This window comes from Puma concolor, chromosome A2 (genome assembly GCF_028749965.1).
Source record: "Puma concolor isolate L17-30 chromosome A2, mPumCon1.1.hap2, whole genome shotgun sequence".
Classification (NCBI taxonomy): Eukaryota; Metazoa; Chordata; class Mammalia; order Carnivora; family Felidae; genus Puma; species Puma concolor.
The window spans coordinates 13380595-13401319 of record NC_141668.1 but is presented as its reverse complement, the minus strand read 5'-3'; the positions used below and the strand labels follow the sequence as shown (position 1 = coordinate 13401319).

Here is a 20725-nt window from a genome sequence, read left to right as displayed (position 1 = left end):
GCTCAGTCAGTTAAGCATCCGACTTTGGTTCAGGTCAGGATCTCATGGTTTTTGGGTTCAGGCACTGTCAGTGCTTGGGATGCTCTCTCTTTCCCTCCCTCTCTGCCCCTCTCCTACTTACTCTCTCTCTCTCAAAATAAATACATAAACCTAAAAAAAAGATTTAGACTACAGATGATACCATTTCATCTTGTAAGTAACGGCAGCCATTACAAACTCATGAAGCATCAAAACCGCTGGCCTTGCACATGGAGCAATTCATTCCTATAACTTAAGGGGATACAAGAAACTAGTTAGATTAATGAAACTCATTTTAGAAATTATTCTGTCACACCATCGAATGTGACAATGGATTTGTTCCCTGCTTCTATGTAGGATCTTACAGGGAAATTTCTTTTTCCATTCTGCGTGATGTATTGATTGTAACTCATCAGCTGCACTGTCTGTTGAGTGACACATTTCTGGATTATAGTATGGCTCTACAGAGTTTCTCATGCTTTTGAAGCAGTGCTGTATCTGTGTCTATAGATGTACATTCTCACCCAAAATGTGAAAGACAGAGTGTGCCCTTTACCTAAGAGGCAGTGAGGTCATAAGGACAATCCTTAAGGTGGAAGTCAGGATCCCTAATTGTGCCGTGGACTTGTCCTGAACCTTGGGAGTGTGTCATTTAAACACATAGACCCCCAGTCCTTTCACTGGTAAAATAGAAAATTAGCCTGGTCATTCTCATGTGTCAGTATTGTTGCAAATATAGAATGCAACATCCTGAGTAGGATGTTGCTATCTTAGGTCAACAGTTAGAATATTGCTGTGGTTCTCAAAACTTAGCTCAGCTAATGGCATGAAATGTCAAGCTTTCCCTTTCAAAGACAGCAAACATTATCTAATAAAATGCCATTGGAATTTTACACAAGTGGCCAAAAGATACGACTTAGTTAATGTTCAAGAGAGAATAACAAGAGAATGGTAGTAGCGGGTCAGAAGAAGGAGGTGGTAAATGCAGTGGCATCTGGGGTAACCCTGGGAAGAACGTGGAGTGGGTGACCGGGGAGTTATGTTCCTTGCTACTGATGGAGGGTAGTGCCACAGCTCAAGCCAGAATGAAAATTGTCCTTCACAAGGGACAAAGCCTCACAATGGAGGCACCGAGGGAAATTTCTAGAAAGGACGGCCTGCAAGGCATAATCCTCATCTGAACATGCACATGGTGTTTAGCTCCATGTCAGGAAAAAACCTTAAACGTGGTCTGTGCGTTTCTGGTCTAAGGGAACCTGCTCAGAGACCCAGTGACAGTGCCAGTCACGGTGGTTCCTGCTTTAACAGCTGCGAGTTCTTCCTTCCTTTAGTTCCTGTTTCGTTGTCAACATACTCACTCTTAGGAATGTGGTATTTTATTTTTTATTTTTTATTTATTTTTATTTATTTTTATTATTATTTTTTAAATATATGAAATTTATTGTCAAATTGGTTTCCATACAACACCCAGTGCTCATCCCAAAAGATGCCCTCTTCAATACCCATCACCCAGCCTCCCCTCCCTCCCACCTCCCCATCAGCCCTCAGTTTTTTCTCATTTTTTAAGAGTCTCCTATGCTTTGGCTCTCTCCCACTCTAACCTCTCTCTTTTTTTTTTTCCTTCCCCTCCCCCATGGGTTCCTGTTAATTTTCTCAGGATCCACATAAGATGAACACATATGATATCTGTCTTTCTCTGTATGGCTTATTTCACTTAGCATAACACTCTCCAGTTCTGTCCACGTTGCTACAAAGGGCCATATTTCATTCTTTGTCATTGCCACATAGTACTCCATTGTGTATATAAACCACAATTTCTTTATCCATTCATCAGTTGATGGACATTTAGGCTCTTTCCATAATTTGGCTATTGTTGAGAGTGCTGCTATAAATACTGGGGTACAAGTGCCCCTATGTATCAGTACTCCTGTATCCCTTGGGTAAATTCCTAGCAGTGCTACTGCTGGGTCATAGGGTAGGTGGTATTTTATGTTTTATTAGGACATTTGCCATGTTGCTGGGCTCCATATCTGGACCGATGGCGTCAGTATCCATCCCGAGAGCAGTTCAGCTGCTCTCAGGGCACAGGTCTCCCTTTATCTTCCCCTGGTATGACAAGGTTGAATGAGTGAGGATGACTTTGCCTAGTCCTCCCTTATTAGTGAGAGGATATTTCAAAGCCTACTTTATGCTCGACCTCTGAAGATGAAGGATAATGGATTTAGAGTTTGAATTCTATGAATCTTTAAGACACAAATTCTGACTTAAAATACTGTCCATATTTAGCGCCCCAACAAGACCAGCTTCCTGGTTGTCTCCAGCATGTAGTTTGTTTGGTAGGAAGCACTGAACTGGGGATCACAAGCTGCTGCCTCAGACTCCACAGAGGGAGGGTACCATCTGTGCGGGAAGTTCTCTGGTAGGAAGTTCTGGAAGTTAGATGTATTGAGGAGAGGGACACTCAGTTCCAAGACAGCTTATAGTGGCCATCAGTTGATAGGTATCAAGTCCTTTACGGTCTGGAAGGCAGTACCTTGAATCGAATCTGATGGAGATCAAGAGTGGATTGGAAGAAGGGGACAGGAATAGGTTGAAGTGAGTTTTGAAGATCGAGGTTGTGGTAAGCTCAAGAGTATTCTATTCATGAGGGACCCACCAAGAGCTGCCATGATAGGTACAGTAGCCTCAGAGAACTACATTCAGCTGTTTGGAAAATTTGGTTCTAGTCCTTGACCATGTGACTCTGAACAAGGCGCTTTGCTTACTGTGCCTTCGTTTATTTATGCATAAAATGAAGGGGCTTGAGTAGCTATTGGCTCCACTTCTAGTTTTTAACTTCATGGACACCACTTCTTAATATAGTTTGCCTAATAAAATGTGTTTATTACAGTTTATAAGCCTATAATAAGGTCACTGTTTCTGAAACATACTTGCATATCAGAATTATCTGTGGAGTTTTGTTTTTTTTTTTTAATCAGGTATCTAGGCCTTAACCCCAGAGATTCCAAATGCTGAACATCTGCTTTAAACTGCTGGGCAAAATATTTTAATCCCTAGTGAGGATTTATAACAACTTTAGGCATAGGTAAATGTGTTCTTTCTGTATTTGTTTGAAATTGACCATTCTCCCTGGGAATTCAGAGATAGCCACCTGGTCAGGATGACCCATCAGTTATATTCAGTTGTAGAATTCAACAGCTCTCATCCAAACTGTGGTTTCTAAATATTGTTCCCACTGAAAAGAACAAAGCCTCTTCAGAGACATTTGATTTGAGACTGGGGGCAGGAAATGTGCAAAATGAGCCTAGGTCATCAGTCATAACAGAGACAAGGAAACTATTAAAGACTACCAGGGACCGACTTGAAGAGACTCCCACTGGGTAAAGATGAGGCGAAATGAGCATTAATGATAATAATATCAATGTGTTAGCATAGATGTGTTTCAATCCATGAGTTCATAAAAATATTGGACAAATATTCTCACTGGTCCTCTTTGGAGGTTGCTAGGGCAGCAACTCCTTCTGAAAGCCAGGAAATAGAGTCAAATGTTGATTCTACCTCTCCTATATGCACTGTACCTTTATGATCCAAGTAATAGATGAGGGGAAATTTCTCTCTACAGTAATATTTTATCCAGTACATAAAGAATGGTAGAATTATAGTATCATTGTCACAACTAATCGAATAATGGATCTAAGAAATGCTTGCCAATGGCTATTACTATGACAAAAGGAGAATCTGCTAGATTTTATGTGTCTCCTGCTGTGAGCCATTCTTGCCAGAAAATCAAACCTGTATCTGGTCAAAACTCTAAATCTGATCATTAATTTACAGGAAATATAAGAGTAGAGAAACATGTTAGTTTATGGATGCAATCTAAAAAATCCAGATTGTGGGGAAATCAACAGAACAAACCTGTTGATTAAAAAACGTTTAACAGACACAAACCAATTACAATATATAAATCTTGCTTGCATCCTGATGAAAGTAGAACAAATTATAAAATATCACACAAGGAAGGAAATTTCAACACTGACTAGATATTTGCTGATTAAGGAATTATTTTTAAAATATTTTTGGTATAACAACAGTAAGTTATTTGGCTTTCATGAAATTTATTTGTAATGCTTAAATATTAAAGAAAAAATTTTTAAGTAATCTCTACACCCATCATGGGGCTCAAACTCACAACGCCGAGATCAAGAGTCTCACGTGCCACCAACTGAGCCAGCCAGGTGCCCCAATACTTAGATATTTTCAGATTAAAAGCCATCTAAGTAAGATTTGCTTCAAAATAATCCTGAGTTAGGGAGAGAAGTAACTGGAAATAAAGACAAAATGAGATTGGCCATGATTTGATCATTTTTTTTAACATTTATTTTTGAGACAGAGAGAGACAGAGCATGAGTGGGGGAGGGTCAGAGAGAGAGAGGGAGACACAGAATCCGAAGTAGGTTCCAGGCTCAGAGCTGTCAGCACAGAGCCTGATGTGGGGCTTAAACTCCATGAACTGGGAGATCATGACCTGAGCCGAAGAAGTCAGACACTTAACCAACTGAGCCACCCAGGCGCCCCTGAATTGGTCATTTTTAATCCAGGTGATGGGTACATCCATAAGGGTTTGTGAGTTACTCATATTATTTATGTTAGATTTAGATTTGAGCTTTGCCATTAAAAAATTACCAGCTCTATATTAAATAAAACTCAAATCTTAAATTCCCCCCTCTCCTTATTTTTGTAGATGGCAAGAAAGAAGTTGAAATATTTCACGAGTTTGGAGCTTATGCTCAGTGTTCTTCTGCTTGTGGTGTTTATCATCACTATTCCTCTGTTCGTGCTTTCAGCCATGGATTCTTCAGAATCTAAAGGTAACAAGGAACTCTGGTGTTCTCCCTCCGTGCGTTCGTTGCACTTGTCAGAGCAGTAACCTCATAAATGGCAGGGAAGTGATGCTCTCCTATACACTGGTGTGAGTATGTGTGAGTGTGTGAGTTTGTGTGTGTGTAGGGGGAGGGGGATGTGATATGTGCCTTGGTGAGTCCCTGACTGAAACTGTGGCAGCCACTTAGGTATTCTCTGTAGGCCTAAGGTGATACTTTTATTTCCCAGTTAACGCAGTGTAGGATTCCACAGCTGACTCTTCAAATAAATTTACTGAATTGCATTGAATAATTCTAACTTTGTTAACAATATTAATTAACCCTTATTAACTAATTACCCCTTATGTGCAAGGCAATTGGGTAAGTATATAATCAATTAAAATATTTTAGGCCAAAGTTCTGTTCTTTGAAAAATAACAACTACCAGAGTTATTTAATTAAAAGTTTGTTGAGCTGTCTTACTCTGAAAGAGGGGCTGGAGTGTGCTGAGTGGTTCATCTAGGAACAGCTTCTATGAACCAAGTGATGAAAGGTTAGTCTGTGGCTAGAAGACTTCTCTGCCCCTCCTACCTCCATCCCAGCCCTGACAATTTCTACTTTTGTGGGGAGTTAGAGCAAATGATCTCAAAGGTTGCTCAACTCTTAAGATCCTATGATCTCGAAGATGGAACCAAAATCCTTATGCAGAAACTGGCACAATGGAGTTCTCTTAATCCACCACTTTTGAATTGGAAAAGAAATGAAAGCTAATGGAAAGCCTCACTGTTTTGTCTTAATGTCCTTATTAACATTGTAGTGACCTAAATAAATCTCACTTCCTTATTTTAGAATGCAATAAGTGTGTCTTTTTTTTAATTTGACTGAGTTTTAAATCTGAATCAAGGTGCTTGGGCAGATCCTAACTGCCAGGGTTTTTTTTGTTTTTTTTTTTTTTTTTTAATTTTTTTTTTCAACGTTTATTTATTTTTGGGACAGAGAGAGACAGAGCATGAACGGGGGAGGGGCAGAGAGAGAGGGAGACACAGAATCGGAAACAGGCTCCAGGCTCTGAGCCATCAGCCCAGAGCCCGACGCGGGGCTCGAACTCACGGACCGCGAGATCGTGACCTGGCTGAAGTCGGACGCTTAACCGACTGCACCACCCAGGCGCCCCCTAACTGCCAGTTTTTAGATTGGTGGCCTCCCTTTACATTTTTTGTCATAAGAGGCTTTTATATTTACAGAAGTATGTCACCACTCAGAAGTATTCTGTGTTGAGGGAATGAACGCCCATTGACTGAGCCACCAGAATTGAGGTTATGATGATTAGGGCAGTGACGTTCAAGACAACCACATACACTGGACATGTCCTGTGTGCAAACCTATTGTGAACCAGCCGCTGGGGGGTGAAAATAAAGGACCAGAGCAGTCTGCAGATGTTTCTGTTCAGGGGCAGGTACTTAATACTTTAGATTTTGCAGGCCCTACGGTCTCTGCCAAAACTACTTACTTTTGCCATGGTAGCACAAAAGCAGATAGAGATGATACAGTAAAAAGTGGGTATGGCTGTGTTCCAGCAATACTTTATTTAAAAATCAGGCTGTGACCTGATTTGGCCCACAAGCTATAGTCTCCTGACCCCCAGACTGCAGAAGGTGGATTTGGTTCTTAGTAAATACAGTCAGCTAGAACAAAAATGAAGCTTTCTAAAGTGAAAGTATACATTCCAAAGACATCGGCCTGAAGCCCAATCAGTAGCGGAGTTCATACCATTGGAGGCGTTGAGAACTGTGACGATACTGAATGCCTGTGATATTAGGTCTGTCTGATGGTCATTTTATATTTGTTTGTGGGATATCCCAGACCCTGGGACAACGAGTACCACCCCGGGTTCTGCTGAGTGTCCAGTGGTCAATGAAGTGGAACGGATAAACTGCATCCCTGACCAGCCACCAACAAAGGTTTGAATTATGGATCTTGTTTGCACTTAAGAGTTTATGCCAGTGGGTAGTTTCTGTTGTTTATTTTTGTTGTTTTGTTTGTTCGTTATCTGTGTGTCGCTCCCAGAGAATTGCTTACATTGTAGCTACTGGTACCTCAGGCAAATGAATCCTGTATCCATGCTTGTATGGCCGTACAGCTTTGGGAGAGGAAGAGCTAGAAAATTCCTTCATGTTGACAGATTAAGTTAAGTATGAATTTCAGATAAACCAGAATGCATTTTTAGTATAAGGATGTCCCATGCAAGATTTGGGGCTTATTTATACTAAAAATAGATTTGTCTTTTTTCTGGGCAGCACTACTTGGTCACTGGTTCTCTCTCTCTCTCACTGCCTCTGTTTCTCGCCTTTCCTCTGTCTTTCTCCTGTCATGATTCCGAAAGGTTATCTAGGATCTACAATAAAAAGTCATACACATGCGTAAAACATTATTTAAAATAAGGACCAAGTTTTAAGAGCCATGTTTGGGATGGATGAAAACAAATACCAGGGTAAGACAGTGCTGGCATCTCAGTATTTACCTTGGGGCAGTATTTCTTGATCATCTGCTGAAGTCCTGTTGAATATTATGATTATAAAATTCATTGTATACACTGCGTCAGTTGCTTTTCACATTGAGAATGAATGAAAGCCAAATGCAGCCATCTGAGTGAAGTCCACTGATGTCAAACGGCACATTTGTATTGGACACAGATAGGATGCCCCCTGCATGGGATGCCTGGGCATGAGGCACTCTCATGTGTGTCTGTCCAGCCATCCTGTTGTTTGTACACTGGGATAATCTGTGATGCTCTTGAGAATGGCTGTTTTGGTTTATCTGAAGGTCCTAGTACCAAAAGACATTTTTCTTTTCTATTTTTTTTCTCTCACACTTCTGGAGGCTAGAAGTCCCAAGTCAAGATGCTGGCAAGGTTGGTTCCTTTTGAGGGCTCTCAGGAAGAAGCTGTCCGTGCCTCTCTCCTAGCCTCTGGTGGTGGTGGTCAATCCTTAGCATTCCTTGCCTTGTAGCTACATCACTCCAATTCTGTCTCTGTCTTCACATGGCTTCTCCCTGTGTGTGTGTCTGTGCTCAAATTTCCCATTTCAAAAATACTTGGCATGTTGGATTAAGAGTTTAATCTACTCCAATATGATCTCACCTTAACTAATTACATCCGCAACAATCCTATTTCCAAATAAGATCACAAGATGAAGTAGTAAGGATCAGGACTCCAACGTGTCTTTTTTGACAACATAATTCAGCCTATAAAATGCAAAGTCACGTACATGGGAACTATGGAAAGTGGGAATTGTTACAACTTGAGCCTTTGGTGTTGACTGACTGGGCGTAGATGCTGAGTCAGTGAGAAGCAACACAGCATAGAAACCGACGAGATCAGCCATAAGATGTGATGGACTGGGGTTGAGGAGAGTGGGAAGTTAAGGCAGAGAAGGGAACCAGAGCCAGATAAGTAACTTGGCCTAGAGAAGATGTCTAAGATTGGAGCGGAGTGATGGGATAAAACTAATCAGGAAGTCCAGATGCTGTGTTGAAGGCAACAGAGAGATCCAATCCGGTAGATAGGTCAGGATCAGGAGATCCCCTGGACAGGACAATGCAATGTTCTGCCCAGCTGTCACAGCACTGAAGGACAGCAGCCTGGACAGCAAGCCTGGTAAGGTAGGAAATAATTCCAGTTAGGCCAACCTCCCTTACCAAGACGATCATAGTGTTCAGTCCCCTTCATCTGGCATCTTGTCCTGGCTGAAATGACCTTGACCTTCTCTTGGATTAGTGAAGAGAGTTGCCTGCTGGGAGTAGGAAGAAATGAAGCTGAACAGAAAAGGCTGATTTACATTTTAGAAGACCTTGGAACTCAGATAGAGGAAGTTGAGTTTTGACATGATACACAGCAGCTGGGAGCCATGAACCACTTCAGGCTGAATGGAATCATGTCATGAGAAACAATGAAAAAAATGTAAAATGCAGGAATAAAGGAAAAAGAAGATATCAGGGATAAAGAAGAACCAGAGCACTCTGGTAGAGGGCCATGTGTCATAAAGTTCAGCATTTGGGTGATAGGTTCAATTAAACTAAATATTTTTCTTCTCATACATTCTTGTCGAAGAGAGAAGCCATGTAAATAAATAACTGGAATATAAAACAACAGATCGTAAGATACAAAAGAAATATGATGAGGACCATGGAATAGAAGAGATTATTATAAAGGAGAAGGTGACAATATGGAATTAAAGATGAGTAAGATTTTGACACATGTGGGAGGAAGGCAAAGTGAATTTGAGATAGAAGAGGCATGTAAACAAAGTAATGGAAGAGGAAATTGTGGGGCACACATGTGGCATATCAAATGGTCCAGTATGGCCGAGATACGGGGTGGGTGCCAGGGAGAAGATAATGCCTGAGACTGGAAGGTAGAGTAGAGCTTGATGAGAGAGGACCATGAATGTGCTGCTTTGTTCATAGGAATGGGAAGTTGTGAGCTAGATAGGCTGCACCTAAGCAGGATGTTTGGCACACTAGGTTCGCAGAAAGTTGACCCACACCCATTCACTCGACCCCGTTACACTGTGCTAGGAGCCTCGTTGCTCGGAAGCCCACTAGAAGACGAAGGCCTCCTAAGTCCGTTCCCTCTCCTACAACACCCCAGCTTGTCATTGGTTCTTGAACTTTGGATGTCATTACTGCCTCAGGAATGTTTCTTTGGTGTTTTATTATAAAAACTTTTAATAAATTCTGGGGTATCAAGATTATAGCTCAATAAAATGAACTTTGCCTTTTCTATATATTGTGCTCAACCAAAATAATCCATGACCTTGGCATTCATTCCTTGGCCCACTCCTCTTTAGCTCAGCTGGAGAAAAATGCTCTGGGAGTATTTTCAATGGTCTGTTTTTTCATAGGAGGTATATCTTTGGTATTTTGTTGCATGTTTTAAGTATCCTCGTGACGATATGCTGCTCTGCACTGTTGTTGACAGGCCGAGTCTATGGATAATGATGTATTTGTATAATGTACAAATTAAAGGGAAGTATATGGCTGTATGGAGGAAAGAAATTATGAAATTATGAATATGACACCAGACTAGCAGAAGCTTCCAGTGTTGAGGCCATTGCTGTACCATTTTATCGCTCCTATCTCTTTCTCTCCCCCAGGGTTACTTATAAAGAACTAATAGTAGATTTCCCTTCAGATGATTCTTTGTTGTAGACCCCCTTGTTTCTCACTCCCAATAACAAGAGGGAATCCTATGAATCTATTTGTGAAACCACATGGAGTACTCTTAGGAGACATTTTGGGAGAGAATGAGCTCCAGGAGACCCATCCGTGAGTCTCAGAGGAAAAAAAATACTACCTAGTCAGTATTATGTCTGGAAATCATGATGATTTGGCTTTATTCTTTTTTTAAAAATTCTTTTATGTTTATTTTTGAGAGAGAGAGAGAGACAGAGACAGAGCATGAGCAGGGGATGGAGAAAGAGAGAGAAAGGGAGACACAGAATCCGAAGCAGGCCAGACTCTGAGCTGTCAGCACAGAGCCCAAGGTAGGGCTCGAACCCATGAACCATGAGATCATGACCTGAGCCAAAGTTGGGAGCTTAACTGACTGAGCCACCCAGGTGCCCCTTGGCTTTCTTCTTTTCCATCTTACAAAGTGTCTTTTTTTTCTTGGCCTATTGTGTTGTTGAGACCTTCAATATACTTTTAATTCTAGAAGTCACCTAATATATTTTTTTAACGGGAATGTTTCTGACATTTTCCCATTTAGTAACATGCTTATTGTAATTTTTTGATAGATACCCATTATCCAACTGAGGAAGTTACTTTTTACTCCAGTTTGCTAAGAATTTTATCATGAAGAGCTGGTGAATGTAAATGACTATAAGGTGTACTTTCTTTAATAAGTTATTGTGGTGAATTACAAAAGTGGATTTTCTAATATCAAAAGATCTGTGTATTTCTAGGAGGAACACTACTTGCTCATTACTTAATATATTGCTAAGTTCTGTTTTTAATGCTGTGTGTCCTTTTTCTTTTAGGCTTTGCACTTGTGTTTACGGATACAGCTGGGCCCTAGTTTTCCTTTTTCTTTCGTGTCTCATTTAGGTGTAAAATATCTCCTTCTTTGTTTCTTTTCTTGCTTTTTTTTAAAGACTACTTTTTTATGTTTATTTATTTTTGAGGAGGGGAGGGGTGGGGGGGGTGCAGAGGACCTGAAGTGCAAGCTCTGTGCTGATGTCTGAGAGCCCGATGTGGGGCTCAAACTCACAAACTGTGAGATCATGACCTGAGCCAAAGTCAGATGCTTAACTGACGGAGCCACCTGGGTGCTCCATTCGCTCACTCTTTTAATTGTTAAGAAACATGGAGGTTGGGGGAGACCTCAGTGAGGACTTGGGTAGAGCAGAGCTTGATCCGGTCTTAAACAGTCCTCAGCATCTGGTTTCTCACCATCTCTGAGTCAACCTCAGTTCTCTTTGTGTTGGTGCAGGAGCCTGTATATATCCATCATGTAAAAAGCAAACTAAGTGGAGACATCTTTACTTTTTTTGTGTACTTTGTCCATTAATTACTGAGGAGGCTCTTTAAAAATATTCCATTTTGTACTATCTTCTTCAGTTTTGCCTCGTTAGAGTCTTTAAAACCTTTCTGTAAATATGTTCTGTAAATATGTGAAAAAAACTTCAGCGCATATCAAGTTTGTGATGTCATATCTCCCTGGAGCCTTTTGTCATTATTTAGTGACTCTGTCTCCCTAATGGTGCAATTTTACTTGAGGCCTATTTGTCAGGTGTTGCTAAAGTGACACTAGCTTTTGGGTAGCATCCTACTCACATAACCTATTTCTGCCTCTTTTATGTACTTTTGTGAGCTTAAATTTTAGGTGTGGCATTTCAGCTGAATTGATTTCTAAGCAGTCATCGCTGAATTTATTTCTGTAAATTTAATCTGTTTTTGTCTTTTAAGTTAAGTTTTTAAAACACATGATATTTGACCTAACCCATTTTTTCCTAAGGTCTCATTTTGTGTTTTGCATTGGTTCTGTTTCTCTCTGTCCTGCTTCCTACCCGTTCCCCACCCCACCCCCCACCTGCATGTTTTCTTTCCTTAGTTTTTGCATCGAGGATTTTTTTCCCCTGAGCTTTTAATTCTGTATTGGAAGTTACACGTGTTTTATTATTTTGTCAGTGCCTCTTAAACTTAAATCCTCACATCCAAGTTAAAGGACGTTCGTGTCTTTGATCTAATTCTTCTTTTTAGGGTTCTTCAATCCTATTCACATCATCAGTTTTCATAGCTTCTCTTTACAACTATTTTCCTAGGTTTCACATCCTTTCTACTCTCTTATTTATGTGCATCAGGCTTCTCTTTCTGCTTCTCATGACTGCTTGGTTCCACTGCAGGAACTGCCGTTTTCAAGTTGGCCAACACAGACTGTTCACTTTTCTGGCTACTGCAGCCAATTCTTTGATCTTTACCCTTTCCAGTTCAATGAAGACATTAAGTGCTGGGAAGCATGCAAAAACCATTCTGTTTAACGCCCTTTCCAGCACCTTTCTCTTTTCCTGATGCACCGAGGCTTCATCTGAGTGGACTTGGAAAGGAAAAAACAAAAACTATTGATGGAAGTTGGGTTTGCAGTGAAACCCGATCCCATCGCATACTGTGTGCAGATAGACAGTTTTCCCTTCCTTAAATTGGTATCCACATAAAAATAAGCATGGGGGCTCCTGGGTGGCTCAGTTGGTTAAGCATCCAACTTCTGCTAAGGTTATGATCTCATGGTTCATGGGTTCAAGCCCTGAGTTGGGCTCTCTGTGGTCAGCGCAGAGCTCGCTTCGGACCCTCCGTCTCCCTCTCTCTGCCCCTCCCCCACACTCTGTCTTTCTCTCAAAAGTAAATAAATACACTTAAAAAATTAGCATGTGATTAGATCTAATTGTTCATATATCTAAGCAAGTCTTTTTGTCTTATCATTTACAAAGCATAGCCATGTCCTCCTGGCAACGTGCTTAACAGAAACTCAACCCGGAGTATAGGAAAAGGCAACGGATACCAGAGAACTAAATTTTGGTCCTTGCCTTCTCAATAGCTAACTAAGTAACCTTTGGCAGGTCAGTTCATCTCTGTGAACCTCTGTCTGTCTGAGGTTCTTCATCTGTAAAATCTGTGTAGCGGGATGTATTAGTTATTTATTGCTTTGTGACATTATCCCCAAATTTAATGGCTTAACACAAAAACAATCTTTTCTCACATTTTTTTTTTTTTTATGGTCACAAATCTGGCTTTGATGTAGCTGGGTGCTTTTGGCTCAAAGTCTTTTAGAAGACTGCAATCAAGGTGTCTGCTGGGGCTGTGGTGTAATACTTTTCAGGTTCATTCATGTGATTGTTGGCAGGATTGAGATCCTCCAGTGTTGCTGGATGAGAACTCAGTTCCTAGCAGGACATTGGCCAGAGACCTCCCTTAGTTCCTTCCCATGTGGTTCCATCCACAATACGTCTCGCCTCCCCAGAGTGAGGGCTCCAGTAGAGCAAGGGAAAGAGAACAAGCAAGACAGGAGACATCATTTTTCTGTAATCTAATATTAGAAGCAATATCCCATTATTTTTGTGTTATTCTATTAGTTACAAGTCACTAGGTCTAGTTCACACTCAAGAGGAAGAGGTTTCTTTGTACTTGTTTATAGTTAACTTGGTTGCTTCTCTCAAATAAATTAGTTGAAGTGAGAAAGGGATTGTATTCATTTTAGTCTCCACTGGATTCTGTCTTTAATTGTGGTATAAGGCAGGCACTTTTCTTAACTAAAAATTAGACTGTATTTGGGTTTCAAGGAACAATTACTTTCTACCTTTGGGGACGTTGAGAGATTATCTATCTATCTATCTATTATCTATCTTTCTATCCATATACATCACACACACACACACACACACACACACACACACACACACACTAGATGTGTTTAAAAGTCAGAGAAAACTGATTTGATTTCAAAGCTTCTGAATAAAGCAAGGTCCTTTTTCTGAAAAAACAAAACCAGTATAAATGAAGCTTAATTTGTAATTTTGGGTTACTGGTGATATACCTATGTTGTAGTTTAGGATATTTAAATAAATTTATCAGTTTTGTTGTGATGGCAGATATGGGACTGCATTGCATTCCCTATATCATTATATAATAACACTAGCAGGATAGGACATTGGCCATAAAAATTAGTCTTTGAGTACAAGGTGTGCATTGACTGAGATATGGCACAATGTCTCTAAATATCATTGTAAAACGAGGTTAATGATACCACAAGCTGAAATTTTATTTGTAAGTGATAATGTTCTATAAATTACTTGACAAATCTCTTATTTTAGGCCACATGTGATCAGCGTGGGTGCTGCTGGAGACCGCAGGGGACTATAAGTGTGCCCTGGTGCTACTATTCTAAAAGCCATGGTTATCAAATGGAGGGTGACCTTGTAAAAACAAATGCAGGTAAGCCAGACAATGAGGCAGGAGCTCCAGATCCTCTGGACGTTGGCTCTGTTTGCAGCAAAGGAAAGCCTTAGTGGCATGCAGAGTATCACCCTGCACAGCCACACGACTGCAGGTGACAGAAGGTGGGCACTGCTCTAAGGCAAGGGCGACGATCTCTTTCGGCATCAAGAAAAAAAAATCCAATCTGGAGAGTTAGAAGGCATGTTCTATTCCTGGCTCTACCTTTATGTCCCTTGGTAACCTTGTACAAACATTGTGAGCTCTTTGGCCCCCAAGTTTCTACTTTTAAAGTTTGTTTGTTTGTTTGTTTGTTTGTTTGTTTGTTTGTTTGTTTAGAGACAGAGACAGCACGAGTGGGAAGGGGCAGAGAGAGGGAGAGAGAATTCCAAGCAGGCTCCGCCCCGGTACAGAGACAGACATAGGGCTTGAAACCATGAACTGCGAGATCGTGACCTGAGCCAAAAATCAAGAGTCAGACGCTTAATGGACTAAGCCACCCAGGTGCCCCCAAGTTTCTAACTTTTAAAGAGAGGGGTTTGAACTTAGTAACCTCTGAGACTGCTTGCAACTCTAATATAATGTGATTTTGCTGATATGGAAACCATTCCAATTTCATACACATTTTATGTCAATGTCAGTATTTATGAACTAAACACCTTCTCTTCTTTCTCCCACCCTAAAATGTAGGGATACTAATGAACATTCTGGAGGTTAACAGAGGGTGACTACTTTGGGAAGGCTGTTAGCATAAAGGAAGGGGCACGTTGCCCCTCCAAGGCTCTTGGCCTGATGGCCTTTACTAATAAGGTCTCAGTTATCACCTGCCTTATCACAGAACCTGGGACATGGCATCAGTGTATATGATCACCTGTAATGTAACATGAGAATAACTGAGAATGAACAGAGTATATACATACAAATTGAAGGCCAAGTGTGCAAAGGGTATATGATTAACACAGAATGGCTGATGGACTGATTGAAAGAGAATTAGGCCTTTGCATGGGAGATTTCAAGCAGATTTTGTAAGAGAGGCATGAGTTTTAGAGGAAAGTGACAGTACCCAGATTCACAATCTGGCCCAAGGTAATATGTGTGTATGACAGGTGTATATCTTTTCCCTTTTTTAAGAAAAAAAGACCGACAGTCCGTTTTACATAAAGCTTAATTTATATTAGCTATTGTTTGCTACTTTACACAGACAGCTATGTAAACCTTTTCCCCTCTACATACTAGGATTCACAGCCCAGTTGGACAGGTTGCCTTCTCCATCCCTGTTTGGAAATGATGTCAACAGTGTCCTTCTCACAGCAGAATACCAGACAGCCAACCGTTTCCACTTTAAGGTTGTGATTTCTTTATTCTTTAAACATCTTTTTGAAATGTTCTTGTTCTCTACCTGATGGCCACAGTTACTACAAAATAGGCAATGCTGCTCTTGGAGGTTTTTTTCTCTACTGACATTATTCTTACCTAGTACCTATATGTTGAAGGCATCTGTTGCCTTCCTTCAGTGTGACTGCCTCCTGAATATATTTTATAGAGTCAACTGGTAAAACTTGGCTTTCATTTATGTGTCCTTGAGACCATGTGAAGTGTATTCAGGAGGGAAAAAGGAAAGAATTATCACAGCTGTGCAAACTCTAGAGATAGTCCTTCTCTGTAGACTTACAATGTGTATTTCTACCAAAAGACTAACTTCTGCCCAAGTGTTAACCATTTGACTTGGTAATATAATGTCTACCTCAGACATAATGCCATTTGGATCAGTGCCTGAGTTCAGTACTGTGAGCATAGACATTGGGGAGCACTGCTATTGGTAGGGAGGCTTCTATCTTGGAAATACTGAGAAGTTTCCATTTTGACTTTCTTTTCCTTCATGTCTCTGGCCAGTTGACCGACCAGAGCAAGGACAGGTATGAAGTGCCCCATGAACATGTGCAACCATTCAAAGGAAATGCTGCTTCTCCTTTGACCTATGAGGTTGTTGTCTCCAAACAGCCATTTAGCATCAAAGTGATCAGAAGAAGCAATAATCGTGTCCTGTAAGTTTTGAAAACCTTCTGGGGATCAGAGTAGGAAGGACAGGGGGAGGGAGGTTTGCAAGCCTGAGGAAGAAGGGTACATGCATTTCACATTCCTGAAGGTTGTGAGCCCACTGTTGGTGAACAGACTGTCTCCAAATGTATACTTTTGTCCGCCTTCCTCTCTCCTCCCCTTCCTCCACCTCTTCCTCCTCCTCCTCCCTTCTTTTCTTGTTGTTGTGGTTATTACTAAGCACTTCTTATAGGCCAGGCACTGGGCTGTGTCCTTTTTTCCATTTTTCCTGCTCTGTGCTCAGTTTTTCCTCTTTATTTCCCTCTTTCTTCCATCCATCTGACCATGTGTCCACCAGTAACTATTTACGGAACATCTATTATAATGTAAGAATAGTATTTTGGTCACGCAGTAGGGTGTCTAAGGGAAAAAGAAGTCCTGATCTCTTGGCATCTATGGGAAAACATCACAGAAGGGCAAATGGGGCCAGTTAAATAGGGGATATTGAGTCATCAAAACATAGAGGACACTTTTCTAAGAGGCTGTGTCCTTTCCACTCCACTTGCCCACCTGTCCCTGCATTTTGCATCGACGTCTAGGTTGGACTCAAGCATCGGACCCCTCCTGTTTGCCGATCAGTTCCTGCAGTTCTCCGCCCGACTGCCCAGTCCTAACGTGTATGGCCTGGGAGAACAGGTGCACCGACAGTACCGGCATGACATGAATTGGAAGACCTGGTCCATGTTTGCCAGGGACACAATCCCCAATGGGGTAAGCTCTCAGGATGGCCCCCTCTGCACTGAAGGTCGTAGCCTCATCCTTGACAGTCACTGCTAGCAGTGTAGGATGATAGTTGAGTGAGACTCTGGGGTGAGGCTGTTGAGGTTTGCATTTTGACACTGCCTGCCACTCACCAGTTATGTGGTTCCGGGCAAGTTACCTGTACGGGTCCTCAGTTTCTCATCTATAAAATGGGGGGAATATACTCCCCTCATAGGGTTGTGATAGGAATTAAAGGAATTTATAGATACAGAGTCTCTAGAACAGTCTGGATAAAGGAGATCATTGAAATGATTAAGTGATTCTTGCTATATAGCGTCTCTATTTACTGAAAGAACTCTAAAAACATACGTCTAATTTATTCCATTTAACAGGTGAGAAACTGAGGCTCAGAAATAGCCCAATGTTTAAAAAAAAGTTTGAAGTAAGAGAAATAGGATCTCATCCCTGGCCCGTCTAATGGAAAGCCCATGCCCTTGTTCTACCGCATGCCTATCAGGACAGAAAAGGTGATGAGTCAAAGCAGCTCATCCATCTGTGAATGACTGGTGATGGTTATCTGATGAAGACCCTCAGATCCTTGCTACTCAAATGGGCATCACCATGTGAGAAATGTGGGCTCTAAGCTCCCTCTTCCATCTATTGAATTAGAATCTGCATTTAGGCATAACTGGGTGGCTCAGTTGGTTGAGCATCTGACTCTTGATTTAGGCTCAGGTCATGACCCCAGAGTCATGGGATCGAGCCCTGTGTTGGTCTCTGTGCCGAGTGTGGAGCCTGCTTTGGATTCTCTTTCTTCCTCTCTCCCTCTTCCCCCTCACCCCCCCCCCCCCGCCGCTCCTGCATGTGCACTCTCTCTACCTCTCTCTAAAAAACAAAAAACAAGAAACAAAAAACTGCATTTAACATTCATATATAATTTCTTTCAATTTTTTTAATGTTTATTTTTGAGAGAGAGAGAAAGAGCACAAGCTGGGGAGGGGCAGAGAGAGAGAGAAAGAGAGAGACATAGAATCCAAAGCAGGCTCCAGGCTCTGAGCGTCAGCACAGAGCCCAATGCAGGGCTCAAACTCACAAACCACGAGATCATGACCTGAACCAAAGTTGGACACTTAACTGACTGAGCCGCCCAGGGGCCCCCAATGTAATTTCTATGCACACCAAATTTTGAGAACTGCTTTTCTAGAGCAGTGATTTCAAGCATGACTACACATTGGAATCACCTGGAGACATTTAACAAACTCTCCACCCACAGTAACTCTGTTTTCACTGGGCTAGGATGCAGCCCAGGTTGAGAACTACTGTTCTAAAGTCTTAAAAAATCAGCTTAAGTTCTCAAGTCTACTGTTCTGAAGACTGGAAGACCAGCTATCTTGAGTAGAGCTCGATCTAGTTGCACGTTAGAAAGATGTTTGATTCGTATTAAGGCTTGATGGAGCTTTTGCAGATGTGGTTAGGTTAAGCCTCTTTGAGAGAAGAGACCTTTTGAACTACAGCTTCCAAATTCTTGTTCTCCCACATTTTAACAGATATCACAGGCTTTCACATTTCTACTAGGTAAATGGTCATAGCTGGCTCATTCAATAAAAGAACTAGAATTCACTTGGCTGACATCAACTAAATGTAGACTTGATATTTTATTCTATTATTATTATTATTATTTTACTCTTTATTTATTTGTGTGCGAGAGAGAAACAGAGCATGAGTGGGGAGGGGCAGAGAGAGTGGGAGACACAGAATTGGAAGCAGGATCCAGGCTCTGAGATGTCAGCACAGAGCCTAATGTGGGACTCGAACTCGCGACTGTGCGATCATGACCTGAGTGGAAGTTGAATGCTCAACCGACTGAGCCACCCAGGCACCCCTAAACTTGGTATTTTAAAGATTTATTTGTTGGGGTGCCTGGGTGGTTGTGAGTTCGAGCCCCGCGACAGGCTCTGTGCTGACAGCTCAGAGCCTAGAGCCTACTTCAGATTCTGTGTCTCCCCCTGTCTCTACCCGTCCTCTGCTCACGCTCTGTGTCTCTCTGTCTCTCAATAATAAATAAACGTTAAAAAAACAAAATTAAAAAAAAAAGATTTGTCTCTTCTTTGACCTTGAGGTCCCTGTCAATTACTCACATGATTAACACTGATTTCTTAGGTCGTTTCCAGCCATTTGCGGTTTAGATTGTTAGATGGTAAATTTTTTATTTTTCATTTTCTTTCTGCAGGATGGAACTAACTTGTATGGTACACAGACATTCTTCCTGTGTCTTGAAGATGCCAGCGGATTGTCCTTTGGACTGTTTCTGATGAATAGCAATGCCATGGGTAAAAAACTAAGGGAATATTCATGAAAAAATGCGTAAGAGCAATTTTCAGGCCTGTGATAAGAGCAGTGGAGCCCTTTAGGAATGGCTGAACCACAGCTCAGGGGCTATGTTCTCTGATCGTCTCTTCCCTACTTCATTCCCGGTTGTTGTATGGTAGCCACGAATAAGGCTTTCTCTCCTAGCTTGTGATTTTCCTGAATCTAGTTGCCTCTTTTGGAATATTTTTCTATTATAGAGTTAGAACAACTAAGCCTATTATTCTATAATCTACTCAGAGGCAGTTTCTACCAATTTGTTCTTTTTCCTTCTTTAGACTTCCATCCAGTATAGTGGTTGATATAAACTCTGGTAGGAAACAGCCAATTGCCCTGGGCCTACGATGACAGTAGCAGGGCCTAACCAGGGAGCTACAACTGAGCAGTGAATATTTCATTTAGATAATACAAAGATAGCAAGGTGAAGTGGAGTGGCAAGGTCATCCACAGTAAGATCAGTTTGTTTAAGAAAAAACATTGTAACATCATAGGACTCCAAGAAGTCTGCTAGCTTCCCCATCTTTAAAGGTTTAGACTGGATCATTGGTTCCCAACTTTTTTTTCTGCTTGTACCAGTAACAGTGGATCTCAGGGGTCATGAATCAATCACTACATGGGAAGAGGAGATATGTTAGAATTTTCCAGGGTTGATGGTATTGATCCCTACCCTCTTCTCAACTGAGTCAATGGACCGGATAAGAGCTGCTCAAAGCATGGCCCACCGCTCATTCACAACCTGAGTCTAGAAATGGAAAGTAAACATTGCTGTAGCATCCAAGGGCATGCATGAACCCTTTCCTGTTAATTTTCACGCTATTTTACAAAAGCATCAGGTTGCAAAGAATTGCAAATAAAAAGTAAAGCTCTGATCCTTTACTACCGATAGTTTGAGACCCACTCTAGGTGACCTAACATGATTCTAAGATACCTAATAGTCTAAGAATAGACTGAGTTAGTGCAGGGATTGTACAATTATTTCAGGGTGTTGAAAGGCACTAGAAAACAAGTTGAGTGAGGCTTAAAGGGAAAGGTCCCAGGATCCTAGATATTCCATGTGAGTTATTCTTGTGACCGAAGAGTACATTTCAGTAGATCTTGAATGTTTTTATTCTTTTATTCCTAAATGCAAACCAAGGCTATGGGGAGACTTCACCTCTGAGAACAGTGACTGGGGCTTAGAGGGATTTTGAATTTAT

The 20725-nt window shown here is 41.3% G+C and overlaps 1 protein-coding gene across 1 annotated transcript in view; it reads left to right on the top strand.

Annotated features, from left to right (window-relative positions):
* The window catches only part of MGAM (maltase-glucoamylase), an 89873-nt gene that overhangs the window by 9019 nt on the left and 60129 nt on the right, over positions 1-20725 (top strand). The window contains exons 2-9 of the mRNA XM_086688354.1: positions 4760-4886; positions 5586-5602; positions 6734-6838; positions 14243-14363; positions 15600-15709; positions 16257-16408; positions 17000-17171; positions 19393-19492. Of these exons, the coding sequence (XP_086544480.1) occupies positions 4760-4886; positions 5586-5602; positions 6734-6838; positions 14243-14363; positions 15600-15709; positions 16257-16408; positions 17000-17171; positions 19393-19492 (904 nt within the window). The remainder of the gene's footprint in view (positions 1-4759; positions 4887-5585; positions 5603-6733; positions 6839-14242; positions 14364-15599; positions 15710-16256; positions 16409-16999; positions 17172-19392; positions 19493-20725) is intronic.